The 22,486-nt window shown below is 34.1% G+C and overlaps 2 protein-coding genes across 3 annotated transcripts in view; both read left to right on the top strand.

The window, feature by feature from the left end:
* The window catches only part of LOC126720651 (probable RNA helicase SDE3), a 45,914-nt gene extending 25,411 nt beyond the window's left edge, over positions 1–20,503 (top strand). Inside the window, exons 1-4 of one of the 2 annotated variants that reach the window (XM_050423381.1) lie at positions 12,686–12,759; positions 13,517–14,844; positions 17,195–17,413; positions 19,236–20,503. In XM_050423381.1, coding sequence (XP_050279338.1) covers positions 13,555–14,844; positions 17,195–17,413; positions 19,236–20,216 — 2,490 coding nt within the window. In that variant the 5' untranslated portion in view covers positions 12,686–12,759; positions 13,517–13,554 and the 3' untranslated portion in view covers positions 20,217–20,503. Of the gene's footprint in view, positions 1–12,685; positions 12,760–13,516; positions 14,845–17,194; positions 17,414–19,235 lie in introns of those variants that run through there. The other variant, XM_050423384.1, reaches the window with a different exon arrangement.
* On the top strand, positions 4,241–7,459 carry LOC126720654 (uncharacterized). Its single transcript, XM_050423388.1, has 4 exons — positions 4,241–4,375; positions 4,839–5,514; positions 5,978–6,199; positions 6,635–7,459. Exons 2-4 carry the CDS (start codon positions 5,347–5,349, stop codon positions 6,701–6,703), a joined length of 459 nt encoding a protein of 152 aa, XP_050279345.1. The 5' UTR covers positions 4,241–4,375; positions 4,839–5,346; the 3' UTR covers positions 6,704–7,459.
* Positions 20,504–22,486: the final 1,983 nt, after the last annotated feature.

The following is a 22,486-nucleotide window of genomic DNA, read 5'->3' as shown; positions in this document are numbered from 1 at the left end:
ACAGAATGGCTAGATTGTACTTTTTGTCTTGTAGTGATCCAGTTGTTCTGACCCTTCAACTTCCTACATGCTCCACACATGTGACAAATTCTGGGGAGTCACCACTCATGAGTCAGTTGCGAGGTCCAATCGCAAGTCACCTTTTTTTGCATACTCTTGATCAATTCTTCACACTCTCTCACACACAACCTTTACATTATTCCCACCTAAATACAGGGTTTCTAAATGCTGAATTACAAGCAAATTTGGCACGAAATAAAGCCAACATATAGTTGAATAAATTCAACCCTACATTAAATATGAAACAAAATTTATAGGATATACACCAAAGGGCACATGAAAATATAGATATTGTTGATTTATTTTTTTGGTCATGTTAACAGATGCCCTTACGGCAATTGTTAATAGGAAAGTTTTGGGTCATATTAACAATTGCCTTAAGGGCATCTGTTAACAAAGCATAATAGGGAAGTTTTGAATAACTTTCATGGGAAATATAAAAAGTTATCAACAACAATTATTGTTTTATTATTCTCCCAATAAAATGTTTCTAAAAATATCTCATAAACTAATGCCCTAAGGGCATTGGTTAACATTTCCCTTATTTCTTTGATTGATGCAAGAAAAACTTTGGGGCAATGCATTAGCATATTGGATACAAGTCAAATTTAGTTGATACTAGCTATAGCATTTGTTTCTTGAAAATATTTATTGGCAAAACCAATAGAGCATAGGGAAGTAAACAGATTGGGAAATTCATAGTGTACATAGTCATGATGAATAAGAGAAGAATAAATTTAATGCAATTTGAATAGAGGATATTTATGAGAAATTTAATGAAAATGAATCTTTCATTGTGGTTGTTTGTGTTTTTTTTTTTTTTTTGGATATATGTGCACAGTTTGACTTTATTTTTAATAAAATAAATTAAAAATTTTATTATTTTTATTCAATAAAACATTAAATGCATTTTAATCACTTCATTATAAAAATAAAAATAAAAGGTTGAGATGGTTAAGAGTTTTAGGGCAACTTAAAGACAATAGGCACATATACTAGTATAAAAGAGATTTCGAAAAAATATTGATGTGATACTGAGAGCTGTATTTTTTGGGTAGACTTAAATTGTTTAATTTACTTGTCTCCTTTTTTTTTTTTCCCAAAATATATTTCAACTATATAATGGGATAGTTTTGGCAAAGCTTAATCTTATTTTAATTATTTTAGTGCAGTTGAAATCAATATATATAGAGCAGAGACCTCATGTGGGAGTGCATGAGGTCCTACCATGTGGCCTTCAAATATTTCATTTAGCTTTTTTTTTTACCTCTTTTCATCAAGGTTTTTTTTTTTTACTATTACCCAAAAGATCATGTTAACTTTTTTTTTTTTTTACTGTTATCTAAAAGGTGGGTTGCTATTGAAAATTAGACCAAACCTTGTGAAAAGCCCAAACCCACTTATTCCCCTATATATTATGACCTAGGCATTATCTTTTCTCACTTGTAGAAGAAAGCCTAGACTCTAACCCACTTACAAACTCGCTTTCTCCTCCCCAACGTGTAGATGAAACTTAAAAGCCAAGATCCTAATTCGTTTAGAAGTTCTCTTCCTCTATACAAGCTTCCCTTTAGACTACACACACTCTTCAGCTTCTTTGAAAACAACAGTTTGCAGTTAGGATTCAGTAATCCCATCTGACAAAACAAACATTTCTACACATTTTTCAAGTCTTAATTCAACCCTCCTATGTAAACTAATGGAGATGTACAGTTAAGAAAAATATACAATCACTCTAAAAAAAAAAAAAAAAAGGAAATGTACAATCTAACCTCAACAGTCCCACTACTTTATTTTCTCTTCCTCTTCTAAAAATTTTTAGTCTCTGTTTGTCTTTCTCTCATTTTGAGTGGTATATTAGGATTCCCCAAATTGAAGATGGTATTCAATTTTACCAAAGGGCTACACATTGGAAAGATTGTCTTCTAAGATAACGAGTACTTCTCTTGGTGTGTTACAGAAAATGTCAAATTGTATATGATATGACATAGTCACTAATAGTCATATTGCATTCAACTATATTTATATTAAATTTTGAGTTGTCAATGATGCTATGGTACTAGGTATGAAAACCAATTTGTTGCAATGACTTTTGATATGCTCCTACAAATAATTAAGAAATTCACAGCAAGTTGGACCAAACTGTTTGTGATGCCTTTGAATTGTATGTGTTATTATTATTATTATCTTTTATGAGCAAATGCATGAAAGTGCTAGGTCCATCATAAGCATATAGCTGATCATAAGTTCAGATATTGACAGACAATTGAGATATTGTAGTCATAGATTCTTGAAGCATTTGTCCTTTTTGAAAATCTAAAAAATTTATAGGATTTTAGCCAAAAATATTTGGCATATAAACTATGATGCAAAGATAATTTTGGTATACCATATGGTAGAAACTAGAGAGGACTACAAAAACTTTTAGTTAGATGCATACCATTTTTTTTCATTAAGTCTTATTGTAGTATTTACATGGTTTGGCTTGAAGTAGAATTTCATTGGCAAAATCAATGATATGTTTATTCAATCAAATCCATGAGCAACAAGGGTATGCCTTATGTGATCTTTTTACGGTAAATGTTACTTCATTTAATTATTGTTAGCTCCTAATTTATATAGTTTTTAAAATTAAAAAAAAAAATATTGTGGCTAACAATATGTACTTATTTTACTTATTATAGCAAATCTATGTTTATTTAGATATTCATTTCTATGAATCCTTTTCAAACTTTTCTTGCTTACTCAATTCCTATTGATGTAAAAAGTGAAGATCAAAATACTATAGAAACTAAGTTTATTGTTTAAGTTTGAGACCAACATAATTTAATTATACTTTTTATGCAAAACTTGAGACCAACATACTTTTATGTAGGAGAGTGCATGAGGTTATGCCATGTTGCGCTCTAATTTAGCATTTAGCATTTTTTTTTACTTTTTTTCATTAAATTTTTTTTACTGTTACCCAAAAGATTACATTAACTTATTTTTACTATTATCTCCTTAATTTCTTGAAATTTCACCACACATTTCTCTCTTCTTTGTGTCTTTTAAAATACCCATTGTTTTAGTTTTAAAAACAAAAGCAAAATTAAAAAAAAAAATTAAGTCCTAATATAACTGACCAGATAAGGCCCTAGGGAGAGATAGAGAGACACGAAAATATTATGGATTGTTAAATGTAACGCATTTTTTTACTATTACCAAAATAAAAGACCTGATATTAACAAAGCATTTGTAAGAAAGAGAAGGAGAGGAATTCAAGGGGCAACCACTATTGTCATGCTAGCCTAACCCCTACAGGCAAATTTTTTTTTTGTTGTTACATTTTGAGATGAATTCATTATTAACAAAATTCTATAACAATTATAATATAATATATGTACATCATTCTCCAAAACTATCTTATATAAAATATTACAATCTTATTCGTGCATCGCACGGGTAATTTACTAATTTTTAAATTAGGAACCTATCTTTTGTGAGATGTCCCTTTACCTTTAATTTATGAATAAGTTTAGTGCCACAAACTTTTCCACAACTCTGTCACAATTTTGCTACGTAGCGATTTGTGAGTGATGAAATCATAGACTCACTATTTTATTTCTACCACTCACGAGTTTCCTCACAGGAAAGTTGTGGTAAAATTGTGGAAAAATTTGTGGTACTAGACTTACTCATAATTTATGCCACTTGAAAAATAATTTAATTGAATTTCTATCTAAATTTTAAACAAATGAAGCCATCACCAATTTCAAATCCAAATAACCACGTATAGGGTATAGCGACTTCACTCTTAAGTCTTTATTATTTAAATAAGACTTTTCCGTTTCTACCCAAAAAAAAAAAAAAAACTCTTCACTCTTAAGTTTTTACAAACCCGAACGAGCCAAAAGGCCCCTCATCTAGCTTTCCCAGGTTCCAAAGTTATTCGACTAGTACTAGACTGAAAATATATATATATATATATATATATATATATATAGGGACAACCTTTACTAAAACTTCAAGGTGATTGGTCGTGATTAACAACAACAACCAAAAAAAAAAAAAAGTGGTCGGTACCCTTTTCCTTGGTTTAGATTGCTATGTTGGGTAGTGGTACTAACTTTACTTAATCTTGCCATGTTAGATGAGACCTACTACACTGGACTCATTTTCTGACGTAGCAAGCCAGGGGTGATGCACGTAAAATATTTTTGGAATTTACAGCTTTCGTCAACTTTATTATAAGAATCGGCTAAGTCTATTGTGATTAATTGCAGTTGAGAACCAGAATTCAGACAGTCAGTCTTTTTTTGCTCTAGAATCCCAGGTGGGTCTTCTACTCTGTCTATAATCATTCTAACATGCTCAAGTACAATTCTTTGATATACATTCTACTCACTTTCTCAGATTCTCAATCACCTTTTTGGTCTGTTGGGTAGCTAGGGAAAAATGTGGTTGATATAGCAAAGAAAGAAACCAGCCTCTCGGTTGTCTGATCTTTCACTTCACCTGTCTGTGTTTATTTTTTCATGTTTGGTATATACATATATAGAATTTTTAAAGTTTTGAACTTGATGAAACAAAATATATACAACATTTTTCAGAACTGTTAACATAACTTACTATGATTACAACATTTTTATTATACGCCAATCACATCAACATATGTGAAGAACGTTGTACCGCAGACATGTTAATAAAACAATAACTTGTGGTCAGCTTAGTCAGATTTTCGTTTTGAATTGAGATTTCATGTTTCACATTTTGAGACGTTGTCCTTATTTTCTCAGCAACCAAAGAGGGGACTGATCGCGAAAGGACACACAATATGGGGTTTCTTCTTCAAATCTTCGAACTAGTCTCTGGGTTCTTGAAATCTTCGAATGAGTCTTCGGGGAAAAGTAATTCCGAGAAAGACAAGCCACAACATGTAAACCAACCCACATTTTCTTCTACACCACTTAGTCTCCATCTAAACCACCCAGTTCTAAAAGTTCAAATCCATTGCCACATACATTTTCTTCTAGACCATCCACATCTTCCACAATCCTATCACCATCTCCATCATCCCTTAAACCTCCAGTTGCTTCTTCTAGATCATATGCATCTGTCCTTAAGACCACTGAACCCCCATCAGCTTCTTCTTCTCCAACTTCCAAAAAACTACCTCAATCTTCACCTTCAGTGGTCTCAAATTCATCTACCTTGGGGCCTCGTCAGACTTCCACTAAGCAGCCTCCAGCTTTTAAGCCAATTCTGTATACAGCTCCCAATAATGTAACAAATGAAGAAGGGAAGATGAGCTATATGTATGAAAAGGGTACACCCTTATATGCTATTCCTGAGGATATCGAAGGTCAGATCAAGAGAGACATTGTGCCTCAAGTTCTGAAACAGCCTTTATCTCCTTCAACTTATAAGGCTTTTTTTGCTGCTCTGTTATATGCCGAGGATTACTACTTGGAGGTAAGTTATCGACTTTGTCAAGAAAATTTAATTTGGTAAATTATACTCGTGTGTAAGTTAACTACTATGTCAAGAAAATTTAATTTGGTATATTATACCAATTTGTGTACTATCTTCTTTGAAATCTTGTTTTTGGTGAACAAAGAAACTATTCTTTTTTTTTATATATCACAAAGAAACCATTCTTAAATTTATCTTTCTTCAGTCTCCCATTTGGACACCTCTTTTAAATCACAAGGAGATCTTTTGAGGGAGCAATTGACATTTATCATTTGCAGATATCTATCTTACATTATAAATTATAATGTTTTGCTTCTTTGATGGTCTTAAGTGGTCAGCATAGTTTCATAAAAAAATTTAAAAAAAAAAAGTGGTCAGTATATTAAAACGTTGTGAATGATGGAATACACTATATGCTTTTGCTCTCTGGCTTGTAGTAACTTTATGCTTTTATTGGAACTAGAAATGGACTGATTTCCTATTGGAGAAAGTGACTTTGAAGTTGGAGAAAGCAACAGTTTATAAGGAAAAAAACGAGCATAAATATTCTGATGGAAGTGATGAGAAGGATGATAAAATCTTTGTAGCATTTGAGATTGATTCTGTTCCTCAGAGGCGGCCATTCCTTTTATCAAGGGACATGGTCTATGCTCAACCTTCGGATAAAGAGGTTGAGGCCTTTCAGGTAAGCTTTTTCTTCAATTAACTCATACTTGATTAAATCACAGAATTTTGCTAGAGATAATTTTGAGTTTTATGTATAGACTTCTTGTTTTACTTTGAGTTTAAACTGGTCAGGAATTATATAATTTCTGTGCAGCATTTTGTGAATCTTTTAAAACTAAACTGTAGCTAATCAACCCAGTAACACATTCAGCTAATTTGACCATTTGATGAGGTTAGTCTTGCATAACCGGCCTCGACTAAGGTTATGCTGAGGCTTTTTATACCATTTGTTAAATTTCATTTCTCAAATATTTCATATTATTAGAATTATGTAGAATTGTATTTCCACTGCACTACTGTAGTTGAATTTACATATCTAGTCAAAGTGCATATGAGCATCATTTGTTCATCTTATGATCTTACCTACAACACTAACAGTCTAAATATTAAGCAGGGTTTTATCTATCGCGTGGTGAAAAGCAATTGCATTTTAGTTGAATTTGGAGACGATTTTCATTCGTAGCATCATCGAAATCGCAAATATGACATCAGCTTCTCATTCAACAGAGTTTGTCTGAAAAGGGCTCATCAAGCTGTTGATACTGCAATAGAAACTTCATCCCAGAACTTCATCTTTCCTGAATGTGTCTCTTGGAAGAACAATGTTAACCCACCTGTGTTTGATGCCTATCATGAACTTAATATAGATGAGTTCCGTGCAGTTCGTCGGATTCTAAGCTATCCGGGCTCTCCACCTTATCTTCTTGTGGGCCCGCTCATTGGCACTGAAGTGGAAAGGTATGTACCTGAACTAAAAGCATCAGCAAGAACAGGGGTGGTTGTTTGTGAAGCTGTAATTGAAATATATAAAACCTCTGAAGAGAATCGGGTTCTTATATGTGCACCTATAAACCACACATGCGATGCGCTAATGACAAGGTTGATGGAGGTGATTCCAGAGTCAGATATGTTTAGAGCCAATGCTGCATTTAGAGAGATGGATGGAGTACCCAGTGACATTCTGCGCTCATGTCCTGTAAAAGATGAATGTTTTGAATGTCCCCCACTCACAGAACTTCAGGAATTCAAGATAATTTTGTCAACTTATGTGAGTAGCTTTCGACTATACAACGAAGGCATAGCTGCTGGACATTTTAGTCATATTTTTCTAGTGGATGCCTCATCAACCACAGAGCCGGAGGCAACAATAGCTTTGGCTAATTTTGCTAATGAGAATACATCTGTCATTGTTACCGGTGCAGCCAGAAACCATTCAGGTTGGGTCCGCTCTAACATGGCTAGGAATTATGGATTGAGGAAGTCATATTTTGAAAGACTTTGTGAACGGGAGCCATATAAAAATCTTAATCCAATGTTCATCACAGAGCTGGATGACTGGGAGTAACAGCCAGATGGCAACCATAGCTCCATGTCATTTTATTGAATTTCATGTTTCAACTGTTCTTTTATGAACAGCAAATGTTGCCACCTTAGTATCTACATAAGGTTTTGTTGGTTTTTTTTTTTCTTCTCTACTTTGTCATCTGAGTTGTGTGTGTATATAATTGCAAAGACCTATGTAAAATTTTACTTTTATTTCCTTCTTTCTATCTATTGTAATAGCTCTTTGCAGTTTATGATTAGTCTTACCTCTCGATTCCGGAGCAGAGAGACTAATACTTTCCTATCTGTACTTCATTCAAGTTCTCATAGCACTGTCGTGCCTAACAATGTCATGTCTGTTATCTCTAATCAGAGAAGATACTATCTTAATATTCAAAGGATATGCAAGCCAAAAGCCTATGGGGATTTTAGGCTTAGGGAGAACTGTTAAAATGAATACAACTTTATTAACAAATCTGGGTGACAGTTAACTGCTGAAAATGATGAGGTCTGTTTCAGGTTGCTGAAGGAAACGCATTTAAAAAAAAAAAAAAAAATTCCTCACTCTTCAAGCCAGCCCTAACTCTTTAATCTTTATACACTTGGAAGGGGTTTTGCAAGACCAAACGTCTACTTAAAAGCAGTGCATGCTATTTGTTAGGCAAAGGGAGCTCAGTCAGAATTTGGCAAAACCCCTAAATCCCATACTTGAATACATTCATCATTCATGCCTCAGCCTTGTTCGAATGTATCGTTTCCATCAGACATAACAATGTAGTTGATCTCATGGCAACACACTGTCACCTAAATCAAAAGCAACCATCTCAATCCCACCTTTGGAGCTGACAAATTAGTATGGATCCCATCCCCAAGTAGTAAGCTCACAACTATATCTGCTTGTTTAGTTGATCACGCACAAATTTCCCTCTATTATTTATAAAGCAAAATTGAAAATCCTATGGAAAAAAAAAAAAAAAATGAATGAAAAATTCAAATACATTATGTACGTAATTAACATGGTAGATCCTTTCTATGAAAGAGACTAGGTCACAGAATTAGCACCACCGATGCTAGTAGAAAATCCTAGAGCCCTTTCTCACTCTCGGGAGTGTCTATGCCATATATTCATTGGAAAATGACGAATTTTCAAACAAGCACCAAAACACCAATAACCAAGGGCTGGTTAGCCTCCATTGATCTCAACCCAGACATCCCTTTCCCTCCTTGAGCTACCATAGCTGGATTCTGGCGAACCTCACTGAAATCTTAAAAGGTTCTTTTTCTTTTTCATTTTTCATTTTTCTTTTCGTTTTTCATATTTTGGTTCTTTCAATTAAACACTCCCAATTAGTAATCAACCCTTTTTTTTTTTTTCATATTTTATGTCAATTTTACTTAAATCCTATTATTTTGCTTAGAATTTGAGAAGTGTTTAAGTTAGGGTTAGGTTTAAGCCATGATTTAGGGGTTTCTATGTTACAACTAAATTTAATTTCAATTAATTGATTAATTAATCATAAAATTAACAATCCAAATTGGAGATTGAAACCACCAATTGATATTAAAAAAAAAGGCATTAGATTAACAAATTATTATAGATTTTACATATTATGATTAGGGTTTTATGCTTAAATTGGGGGTGTTGTATTTTGGCAATCGATCCATTAAATTAATTGTTCAAGAATGTAATCAAGGGTACTAATTAAAAAATTGTACTCTCAATTTGGTCATAACTTTTTACCGGAATAATGGATTTAATAAACAATAAATTTTTAAGTATTAGCTTATTATGAAAAAATAGGGTTTTTCAATTCGGTAAGGGTTTATCCAAATTGGATAATGAAATGTGTAATTGGGACAGCCAACTAGGGTTGGTAACACCAATTAGGCTAAAAAAAAAAAAAAATCATAGGTTTGGGATTAATAAAAGAATTAAAATCACTAAGACTAGAATTTCAGTCAATGTGAGGCTTTCTGTGTTCTTAATGTTTTCATGTCAAATTGAGGGTTCACTTATGAAATTAACATATCTAATTATAGGTTTGATGATATAATCGCGTGAGGTAAATGGGACTTCATTACTTCCCTCACGTTTCCCTTATTCATTTGTTGAAACCACATGGACGTCCCTTAATAAATCTCCATGTTCATTGGATATCCTTAACTCATTGGTATTGTCTTCACATATTGTACCATTAATTTATTTTAGTGAAACACATTTGATCATTTTTGTATGAAACTTTGATTGTATTCTTGCCATGAAATAATTTTAGGCAAAAACACTGTTTCAGTCCCTACATTTTGAGGTCACAGACAATTTGGTTCCTACATTTTGATAACAATCAATTCGGTCCTTGTTATTTTCAACTTACAATCTGTGAGCACAAGCGCCCGCGACAGGTCCTCTTCTCCAAGAAGTACACCTTGGCCTAGGGTGGACCATGACGGAAGGTGTAAATGGAGTCACCACCTAGTTTAGGTCTAGGAATCATAAAATTAAAGAGATTTGGAAGAAATATGGATGTGATACTGAGAGTTGTATTTTTTGGGTAGATTTAAATTTTCCAATTTTTTTTTTTCCAAAAAATATTTTTCAACTACACAATGGGATAGTTTTGGAAAAAACGTAATTTTGTTTTAATTATACTAGTCGCTAACTCATGCGATGCATAGGAAAATTACTAAAAATGAAATCTAATGAATACTAAGCAATTATGCAAAATACCATTTAAATTAAAAAAACAAATATTAATGAATGTTGTTATTCTTAGCTGTTTGTGTTACATCTAGAGTTTCATATATAAGTTACTACAATACTACTTGTAGCACCTGAAGCTCACAATATAAGTATATTATATGAGACCAAAACTTATATTATCTTCGAGCTCTCCTTAGCCTTACAGAGTCCCTAACAAAATTTCTTTTGTATTGAATTCGATTTCAGAGGACTTATTCAAAATTATTTGAATCAAACCTCATAAATTAGAAAGAAGAAATAAATAACATTACAACATTATAGCTGATTAATATACAAATAAACTACCAATTTAACATGATAAATCACTATTAGTAATTTAGAAAGCAAAAATTAATAAAATTAAAGTTGTTACCCATTTAACCTAAAACTTTTCATATTCTAAAGCTGTCAAACACCTATTAACAAATAACTATTGATATAAAATATTCAGTAATTCCTTCAATACCACAAGTTGTTCATGCTGTAAAATATTTGAGAGAATAACACAACAAGCATCTTAAACTCTTTCTTGCTTGGATCCTGCAAAATAATATATATATATATATATATATAATGTTGTAGGCAAAATAAAAGATTAAAAAAAAAAAAAACTGAAGAAGCAAGCGGTTTGGCTAGATGATCAAGTTTGGCAATGAAGAAGACGCAGCAACTACTGATGAGAGTAATCTCTATCTTAAACTTGTGATAATGATGAAGATGCAACAACTACTAATTATAAAGATCTAGCATAATCTTATTTTGATTCAACAACAACAAAAATGACGATAATTACTATAAAAAAATAAAAAAATAAAAAAAACAGCGTTTTATGATATAGCCAAGAGTACAATCAAATACAATCAAAGCTAATAGAAGGAATTTTAAATTGATTCCAATGATGAAGGAGAGATTCACTTGAATGAAGAGACCAAAAAAAAAGGAGAAGTATATGTTCTGAGTATAGTATTGAATTTTAAACTCTATAATTCAATTTGCTAACTACTAAAATACTTTAGCAAATTGAATTTCTATAGGCATAGATTACACCATTCAATTGAATTTCTGCAAGCACGGATACTACTAAAACTCTATCACACAGATAACACAATATAAACCAATAATGTTACCATTGTCTCAAACATTAAAAAATAAAAATAAAAAACCAAATCAATTTTAAACTTAGAAACAATCAATCATATATCAATACAAATACCCACAACACAAAAGAGGTAGTAACAAAATTATTTAAAAATAAAAAATAAAAAAAAATAAAAAAACAGCAATAAAGAAGAACAATACTATTAATCTAATCCTTACATTGAACTATTATGCAGGACAGTCACAAGAATAGAGGTTAAGAGCAACTGGGATTTAGAGATACCTGAACTGAATCATCTAGCTTTATTAATATAGTGTGAGGAGAGGAAGAGATGAAGGAGTTAGAAAGCCAAAGTCTGGCGTTAGGAAGCTGAAGGGTTGCCATTTGATATTGTAACTGTGAAACACAAAGAGTTGCTATTTGAAATTGTAACCATGAAACATAAAGGGTTGTCATCTAAATTTGTAACCGTGATACAAAGGGTTGAGAATTATTTTCTTTTTATTAATATTTTTAAATTTAGGAAAACTAATTTTAAATTGTAGGACAAATTTAGGAAAAAGAATGGTAATGACATAGCAGCTGATGTGGCTCAACCTGAGCGGAGTAATATTAAATGCTACGTTTCAATTTTTAGTAATATATAGATATAGATTAGTGCAATTGCAATTATTTTAAAAAATTTAGGAACCTATCTTTTGTGAGGTGTACCCTTAAAAAATCCTTCTGCCCTTATCTTAAATTTATGCTACTTGGAAAATTATTTAATTGAATTGCTATTCAAACAAATGAAGCCATCACCAATTTCAAATCCAAACAATCACGTATAGGGTATAGCTACTTCACTCTTAAGTCTTCACAAACACAAAAGAGCCAAAAAGGCCATAACCTCGGACACTCTTATCAGACAACTCAGCTAGGTTTCCCATGTTCCAAAGTTAGTGGACTAGTACTAGACTGAGAAAAAAAAAAATTAGGGACACAACCTTTACTAAAACTTTAAGGTGATTGGTATTTGGACGTGAGTAACGAATAAAAGAAACGGTCAGCTTATTTGAAAGTGTTCATTGCCCGTAATTGATTAAGTTATCAAGTTATGATAAAAGTTATGAAAAAGATAGGTACAACACTGTTTCCCTTGGTTTGGATTGCCTAGTAGCACTTTACTAAAGCTTGCCGAGTCAGATGAGACTTACTATCTCTGGACCCACTTGCTGACATGGCAAGCCGGGGGTAGTGCACGTAAAGGATTTTTGGAATTTACAGGTTTCGTCAACTTTATTATATGAATGAATCTGCAAAGTTTTATGTGATTGCAGTTGAGAACCAGAATTCAGACAGTTTGTGATCTAGAATCCAGGTGGGTCTTCTACTCTGTCTATAATCATTCTAACATGCTTAATTACAATTCTCTGATCTACGTTGTACTCACTTTCTCAGATTTTCAATGATCTTTTTGGTTTGTTTGGTAGCTAGGGAAAAATATGGTTGATATAGTAAAGAAAGTAACCAGCCTCTTGGTCGTCTGATCTTTCACTTCACTTCACTTGTGTGTGTTTATCGGTTTGTCTTTTGTAGATCAGAACCATGATGATCTATGAGATTCCACATTTTCTTTGCTAGCCTTCTACTTTTTTAGATCAAAACCAACAAACCCTCACTCAGTCTCTCAAAACAAAAATAATTTCCAATTTTTGCATGTTTGGTATATCATGTTTGTATGTCTTATTCTTATGTATCATCTACTTATTGCTGTACATCCTAAATCATCATTTCGATTCTTTCTTTTATTACTAATAAAATTTCTCAAAATTTTAATATAATTTAGAATTTTAAAAGTTTTGAACAAGATGAAACAAGAGTAATGTAGGTATACAAGATTTTTTTTTTTTTTTTTAAACAACTGTTGATATTGCTTTCTGTGGTTAGAACAACTTCATTTTTATTATATCCAATACTGACACCATTTTTATTAACAAGTCATGCCAAACTTTGTGAAAAGAGTTTTGTGCCTAGACTTATATTAACAATAGCCTTTTGGTAAGCTTAGTCAGATTTTTATTTTGAGTTGCGAATTCCATCTTTTACATTCTGAGACGTGGTCCTCATTTTCTCAGCAACCTGAGACAGGTTTGATCTCGAGAGGACAAGCAATATGTCTTGGCTTATTCTTAAAATCTTCCCATGCATCCGTCGTTTCCTAAAATCTTTCCTTAGAAAACTATTTCTGGGGTCTCGTTCTAGTAGTAGCCCTTCTGCTGGGAACAATGATTTAGTATACGAACCACCTCCGGAGTCACATCCAAGTGCTTCTTCATCTTATCCAATCGAAGTTGTAGTAGATTCAGTGACTGTCAAACCACATGTTCAGAGTTCATCCCAAAGGACTGACCAAATTTCTCAGAATTCAAAAGAATCAGGTCCATTGCTACCTATATTCTCTTCTAAACAACCCACATTGTCTTGTACACCATTTAAATCTCCATCCAAACCATCTCCATCTTCCTCAAACATACCCGAATCTTCATTGATAAGCAGCTCAGTGACGGTCAAGCCACAACATGTTCAGAGTTCTTCCCAAAGCGTAACTAATGAAGTTTCTCACAGTTCTAGAGTTTCAAATCCAGGCCCACCTACAATTTCTTCTAGACCACTTCAATCTCCATCTAAACCATCTCCATCTTCCTCTAACATACCCCAATCTTCATTGACAAGCAGCTCAATGACAGTCAAGCCACAACATGTTCAGAGTTCTTTCCAAAGCATAACTAATGAAGTTTCCCACAGTTCTAAAGTTTCAAGTCCCGTCCCACCTACAATTTCTTCTACACCACTTCAATCTCCATCTAAACCATCTGCATCATCCAATAACCTTTGGCTTTACCATCTATCTCAATTGCCACCTACATTTTCTTCCAACAGTTCAAATCCATTGCCACCTACATTTTCCTCTAGACAACCTGCAGATTCCTCAAACCTATCCCAATCTTCATCAAAACCACCTCCCTTGTCTTCTAGTCCATCTCCATCATCCCTCAAAACTCCAGTTGATTCTTCCATATCATATGCATATTTCCCCAAGACCACTGGACCCCCATCAGCTTCTTCTTCTCCAACTTCCTATAAACCACCTCAATCTTCACCTTCAGCGGTCCCATATTCATCCAAGCCACCTCCTTCTTCCTCTGGGCCACCTCTGTATTCCACTAAGCAATCACCAGTTTTTAAGCTAATTCTGCAAACAGCTCCCAATAATGTAACAAATGAAGAAAGCAAGACAACTTATGTGTGTGAAAAGGGTGCACCCATATATGCTATTCCTGAGGATATCAAAGATCTAATCAAGGAAGACATTGCACCTCCAGTTCTGAAGCAGTCTTTATCTCCTTCAACTTATAAGGCTTATTTTGCTGCTCTGTTATATGCTGAGGATTACTACTGGGAGGTAAGTTGACTACTCTGTCTACAAAATTTTACTTGGTATATTATACCAATTTGTGTACTATCTTCTTTGAAATCTAGTTGTTGGAGAATTGCTTAGTAAATTTTTCCTAATTCATGATTATTTTGTTATCGAATGGCATACAAGCAAAATTATATAGGTACGTTTGGTTTGTCCTATTGGTGAGAGTATTTGTAGAGACAAACAACACGTTTGGAAGTTTGGAGGAAGAGGGGAGTAGGGGGTATGGGGAAAGAAAAGAGAGGGGAGGATAGGGTAGGGGAACCCTTCCTTTTGTTTGGATGTTTTAAACCTTAAAATGGGAAACTGAGGATAATTTGATAGTGTACCCTATTTTGCTCAATTTAATTAAGAAATAGATATAATTTGATAATTCTTTTTCTTAAAATAAGTGGAAACCCCTTCCCTCCAACTCCCCCAGTTTGGGGGAATTAAAATGAGAGGTTTAAAACCCTTCCCCCTCCCCTTAAAGAAAATCGAAATAAGGTTAAAAACACCCCTGATTCCTTCCACTCCATCCAAACACATTGGATATTTCAAAATGAAAATATGCTAAGCTGGTACAAAGTCATGGGCTGAGACCTGATCCTGTTTAGTATGTAGCACTACACTGCAGTATAAAAATAACTAGAGCTAAAGTGGGTTGGGTTTGGGTCAGGTTTAACTGATGTAGTTATGAACTATCTGATAAAATTTCGTGATCCTATTTTACTACATTTCAAACAATATTGATAAACATTTATATACGTCAGTAATATGGAAAAAATTGAAATAAATATGTTTGAAAAATACCGGGATGCAAATTAGTGGGGTTGAGAAGCTGAATTCTAAACATATCTCATTTGATCTCTATTTGTGTGCATATTGCCTCCAATTCAAAACAATTTTTGTCATCTATGTGAATTTGTACTGTTTAACCTATCCCAAAAAAAAAAAAAAAAAAAAAAATGTAATACAGTTTTAGTTTTGGATTGGACATTCAAGCTTGCATTGCAAATGAGTTCCTTTGCCTTTTTTTGCTGTGGTTTAATGCCTCCTAAACTTTCAACACACACTCTGCAATAGAAAAGATTTCATGAAAAGCCAATTGGGAACTCTCTCTTACTAGAGACAAGGAGAAATGATGCAAGCATATTCATTATAAAAAAGAAATGATGCAAGCACCATTTGAAATTAGATTGAATTGAACTTTGAAGTGGACATCTCAACTATGCTAGGATAGCTGACCTGAGTCAATAACAGTATAATGTATTTCTGGTTTATAATGTAAATGGTAGTCTCACTCTGGTCATCCACTTCTTTAATTGGGTTTTAGTTGAGTTGTGGGCGTTTCCCACATGCAGTGCTTTCCATGGTGTATGTGAGAGTGAAGGGATCATACTCCTGTCAGTAAAAGAAAATCAAAATTTTTGCCTAAAGCACATATGAAGTTTATGCAGTAACTCAATATATTGTGTGACTTTGTTGCCAAAACTGATTTAGTTGTGCATAGCATCAATTATACAGCATTCTGCTTCTTGGTTGGCAAAACTTTATATTCTGGTAATCAATGGAGAAATATGCCTTTAACTGCTGTAAGAAATTTCTTTTTACTATTTTCAAATAGGTCTCTGCATTTTCAGATAGGAATGGGAATAAATTTAAATTGGTTGTGTTGATCATATATACGCTTAGGATTTCATTTCAAATCTTTCATAATTTTTGATTGGAAGAAGGCCTATACTTGAAATTGATTCAATCAGATAAGTCCTGGACCTGTACAGAGGTAATGACATGTAATGAAATTCAGGGAATTTTTTTATGCATCTACTGAATCGATCTTCCAATGTGCTCCATGTTCTATTGAAATGATTTTGTTCTGTTTGTTATAGCATTCAAATGAAATACTTCTGCGCATTCACAAGATCAACTTCTAGATTATGATTAAAAAGAGTGAAATCATATAAATTCTTTTTTGTTGTATTCTGATATAAAATGGATAGCAGGTTCCTAGAATTAATAAAAAAATTTCTATTTTATTTCTAAAAATCCCGTAAAAATGAGCGAGAGTAGCAATGTAAATGAACCAAGTCATTTTCTTAAAACCTTTTATAGGAATAAAGCAACTATTCTAAAGTTTCTTAAATTTATCTTTCTTTTGGATCCCATTTCGGCACCTCTTTTACATTGTTATTTGCAAATATCCATCATACATTTTAAATTATATATATATTTTGGCTTCTTTGACGATCTCAAGTGGTATGTATAGTAACATGCTATGATTGATGGAATACTCTATCTACATGCTTTTGCACTCTGGCTTGTAGTAACTTTGGGCTTTTATTGGAACTAGAAATGGAGTGACTTCCTATTGGAGAAAGTGACATTGAAGCCAGACAAAGCAGTACTTTTAAAATCAAAAAAGTCAAAATACTCTAATGGAAGTGGTGAGGAGGATGATAAAATCTTTGTAGCATTTGAGATTGATTCTGTTCCTGAGAAGCGGCCATTCCTTTTATCAAGGGACATGGTTTATGCACGACCTTCGGATGAAACGGTTGAGCCATTTCAGGTAAGCTTACTCTTCAATTAACCTATACTTGATCAAATCATATAATTTTGCTTGAGATGGTCTTGAGTTTATGTTTAGATAACTTGTTTTTCTTTTGAGTTTAAACTGGTCTAGTATTATGGTATTTTGATACATCATTTTTTGAATCTTTCTTTACTAACCTGAAGCGAAGGTTTTTGCATCACATTATTAAATTGAATTTTTATGAATTCTTCTCTGTGCACAACTTTTTTGTTATGAACTCTGCTCTATGCACCTGACTTTAACTGTTATATAGCTGGCCAATCCTCAACCTAGTGACACAGTTTGCTAATCTGACCATTTGATTAGTTTGGTCTCGCATAACTGATGAGTGAGCAGCCAAACCTCCCCACAAATCATCCTATAGTAATCTGGCATATCAGAAAAATCTACTTGACCCGTACTGTATCCTCTTTGTATCCCTGGTTCACTTGAGAAATCCAGAGGAGGTTACAGGTTATTGAGCTTTTCTACTTTGCAGCAAGGATCTTTGGTTACGTCGATGCAAAAATTTGCTCCTTGAAGAGCCAAAATTTATAACAAGGACGTGTCCTCAAGTGATATCGAATGGATAAGCAAATTATGGAGTAGTTTATTAATATTAGTTAAAATTACTGTGATTTGAGAGTGAGTGAGAGAAGAGAGAGAGAGAAAGGGAAAGCAGAAGCACTAAGGAATTAACGTGATTCAACCTGACAACCTATTTCTACAATGAAAAACCCTTGAGGGTGGCTACATCTTTACTATTAAGATCCATATCATACAATGAACCCATTGAGAGACTAGACCTAGGCTAAGCATAGACTAATCTTAAGTGTAGTGCAATGGTTCAAATTGTAAAGGTATGTTCAACCTGGACAAATATATTTAATATCCCCCTCAAACTCAAGGTGAAATCTTGAATACAACTTGATTTATGATGTAGAATGGACCAGGCACAGTGTGGAATCGAACAAAGGTTGAAGGAATGCATGAGAGAGTTACCTCAAGAGGATGGCTGCTCTGATGATCAAAGGATGCCTACTTTGGTTGGAGGATGGATGCATTGGTGGCCTAGTGGGACATCGATAGAGAAATGGTGACCTCAGAGAAAAAGAAGGAATGAGAAAACCAAACATAAGTTGGCTCTAATACCATATTAAAATTGTTATTGTGAATTGAGGGTGAGTGAGAGAAGAGAGAGGGAAAGGGAAAGTGGAAGCACTGAGAAATTAACGTGGTTTGGCCTGAAAACCTACGTCTACAAAGGAAAACTCTTGAACAGCTACACCTTTACTATTGGGATCTATACTCCATTAACAGTGTACGTGTAGAGAGAGAGACTAAACATGGACAGATTCTGTAACTAATATATATCAAATGCAGTGACATGTTTACACAGATCTATGCTATCCTATCAGCCATACAGTTATCCACTTTTGACAGGTGAAGATCAAAGTCCATACCTAATGATCAGATAAAATAAATTTTGATTTTTTTAAAAAAATGTTTCATCAGAGGTCTCTCTAAGAGAATTCATAATTGCAGGATTTTATGCTATATTTAGTTAATTATATAAAGATGAAGGAGTCAATTCCAAAACGCCCAACATCTCAGGGTGATTTTTCATACAAAGGAAAAAAGCCAGAAAAACAAAACCAAAAAAGAAACCTCATAATTTCATATTAATAGCATTATGCAGAATTGTATACCAATTGTACTAATTGTAATTGAGTTTACATATCCAGTCAGAGTGCTTATGAACATCTTTTTTTCATCTTATGATCATATCTAAAACACTAACAGTCTAAATGGTAAGCAGGGTTTTATCCATCGTGTGGTGAAAAGCAGGCGTGTATTAGTTGAATTTGGAGATGATTTTCATTCACAGCATCATCCAAATCGCAAATATGACATCAGCTTCTCATTCAACAGAGTTAGTCTAAAAAGGGCTCATCAAGCAATTGAAGCTGCATTAGGTCCTTCATCACACAACTTCCTTTTTCCTGAATGCGTCCCTCGGAAGAATATTCTTAACCCACCAGCTCTGCTTGATACCTATGATGAACTTAATACAGATGAATTCAATGCAGTGCGTCGGATCCTAAGCTTTCAGGGCTCACCACCTTATCTTCTTGCGGGCCCGCTCATTGGCACTAACGCGCCAAGGTATGTACCTGAACAAAAAGTGTCAGCAAGAACAGAAGTGGTTGTTTGTGAGGCAGTAATTGAAATATATAAAACCTCTAAAGAGAACAGGATTCTTATATGTGCACCTATAAACCGCACATGTGATATGCTAATGAGAAGTTTGAGGGAGGTGATTCCAGAGTCAGATATGTTTCGAGCCAATGCTGCATTTCGAGAGATAGATGGGGTACCCATTGACATTCTGCGCTCATGTCCTGTAAAAGATGAGTGTTTTGCATGTCCTCCACTCCAAAAACTTCAGAAATTCAAGATAATTCTGTCAACTTTTGTGAGTAGCTTTCGACTGCACAATCAAGGTATAGCTGCCGGACATTTTAGTCATATTTTTCTAGTGGATGCCTCATCAACCACAGAGCCGGAAGCAACAATAGCTTTGGCCAATTTTGCTAATGAGAATACATCTGTTATTGTTACTGGTGAACCTGGAAACCGTTCAGGTTGGGTCCGCTCTAACATGGCAAGGAAATACGGATTGAGGAAGTCATATTTTGAAAGACTTTGTGAAGTCGGGCCATATCAAATCCTCAATCCAATGTTCATCACAGAGCTGGTTGGCTTTGAGCAATGGTCAAAGGGCATCTATGAATACTAAATAGCTCTGAGTCATTCTATTGAATTTCAGGTTTTCAACTGTTCTTTCGTGTACAGCAATATGCAGTATGCACTTGTATAAATGTTGCCACCTTATTATCTACCTGTGTGTGTGTGTGTTTTTCTTGCTTTGTCATCTGAGTTTTGTGTGTGTGTGTATGTTTGCAAAGACCTTCTATGTAAAAATTTAGTTTTATTTCCTTCTCTCTTTCTATCTATTGTAAATGACATGTTTAGTTTTATCTCTTGATTCCAGGGACTAATACTTTCCTTACTATCTATACTTCATTCATGTTCTCATAGTATTGGTTTTTTTTTAGTTCATTATGTGAATCACAAAGCAAAAGCAATAGCTCTAATGAATTTCAGGTGATATTATGTTTGACTATCGAATTTCGTTTAGATTCCAGGTAATGCCGGGTATGAAATTGTTTTTATACCCCATCCAAAAAAAAAAAAAAAACAGTTGAATGAAATCTCAGCCCCTTTATATACCATGTGATGTAGCCACGAAGGCCCATTTAAATGCCTAATTAGCCCAACTTGGAGTTCAAATAGAGATGGCCCAAATTTTGAGGAAAAGAAACTCTACGCGCCTCTCAAATCTGGACCGCAGCCTATCTTTTGGTACGTGAGTAGCCAAATAGCCCCAATATCAATATGCATTGGTTAGAACATGCATATTTCTACACTCAGAAGTCCCATTGTCGAAAAACCTATTGCTACCCAAACACTATATGCTTCAGCCTTCACATCTCTCCCTTTTTTCCCCTTTATCAATATCAATTATCAAGAGTTCTTGCTACTAAGTTAACAGGTTATAATTGGTGTATAATAAAAATGATGCCAGTCTTGGACCTCGTGATTCCATATGAAAATAATGTTTCATTAATTACAATTTTCCTTTTTTAAAATTGTGAAAAAATTTGTAAAATTGTTCTAATTATACCATTGTAGTTGAACAAAATAGACATAGAAAAATAAAGGTAATTTTTTTGTTAAATAATTTGTTAATTCATTTATGAAAAAATCAATTTCTATATAATTGACTAGTGGCATTTATTACCACATATAACATAAGAAGGGTGGTGGTTTCCTACCAATCATCCATGTCTTAAGATAAGGTTTTAGGTTGTTACTACTCTTCACATGGTGTAATTGTCAAATCACACAGAAAAGTTACCAAACTAATAACATACAACATAATTTTCACCTGCATGTTATTAATTTTAAAATTACAAGTGACTTTATGCCAATTATTATTATAGATATTATTGTTCTTATTTCACCACCTCAATTTTAGTCTCGATATTATTATTGAGCCATTGATATTGTATCTAGAGTGGTGTTGATTAATATTTATTTTTATGGTATAAACACATCTAATATCAAAGTTGAGCAATCTTGTGGATCCTAATGCTAGCCAGAACGTAGAACCAAGGTTATTAAACCCGGACCGGACCGTACGGTCCGACCGGAAAACCCGGGAACCGTTCAGATTCACGGTCCATTTAAGGTAAGGAACCGTTCCATGCGAAAAAAGCATGGAACCATCCGGACCGCGGTCCGACCGTCCGGGTCTGTGAACCGTGACCGGTTCACACGGTTCGAACGGTTCCCTAATTTCAGCCTTCTTTTTTTTTTTTTTTTTTAAACCCTCTCTCAAAAATCACTCTTAGCCTCACTCTGAAACCCTCTCTCAATCACTCTCAATCCTCACTCTCTCAAGTCTCAATCACTCTCTCGTCTCTGCCTCTCCCTCGTCACCGTCACACTGTCGCAGCTCAGCCCAGATTTCTTCCTCAATCCTCACTCTCTCAATCACTCTCTCCCTCGTCGCTGTCGCACTGTTGCAGCTCAGCCCAGATCTCTTCCTCACTCTCTCAAAGTCTCAATCACTCTCTCGTCTCTACCTCTCTCCCTCGTTGCCGTCGCAGCTCAACCCAGATCGCAGCTCACTCTCTCACGCTCATCTCTGCCTCTCTCCCTCGTCCCTGTCGCAGCTCACTCTGTGCCTCGTCGCCGTTGCCGTCGTTGGTACTTTAATCTGTTTTTTCTTTGTTAATATTTGCAAGTTGATTGTGGATGATGATATAGATTTGAAGTGTTGGTGTGTAAATTGATTTGGGTCAATTGAAAATTGATTGTGGATGATGATATAGATCTGAAGTGTTGGTGTATGTGAAGACAAGGCTTGTGATATTATTGTAATTGTGAAAATTGATTTGGGTCAATTGGTGTTTCTGTCTGCCAAAATTACTTTGTTGTGTC

The sequence above is a fragment of the Quercus robur genome, chromosome 4, assembly GCF_932294415.1.
Source record: "Quercus robur chromosome 4, dhQueRobu3.1, whole genome shotgun sequence".
NCBI classification, from domain to species: Eukaryota; Viridiplantae; Streptophyta; class Magnoliopsida; order Fagales; family Fagaceae; genus Quercus; species Quercus robur.
The sequence above is the reverse complement of the archived record's forward strand: the minus strand, read 5'-3'. Positions and strand labels throughout refer to the sequence as shown.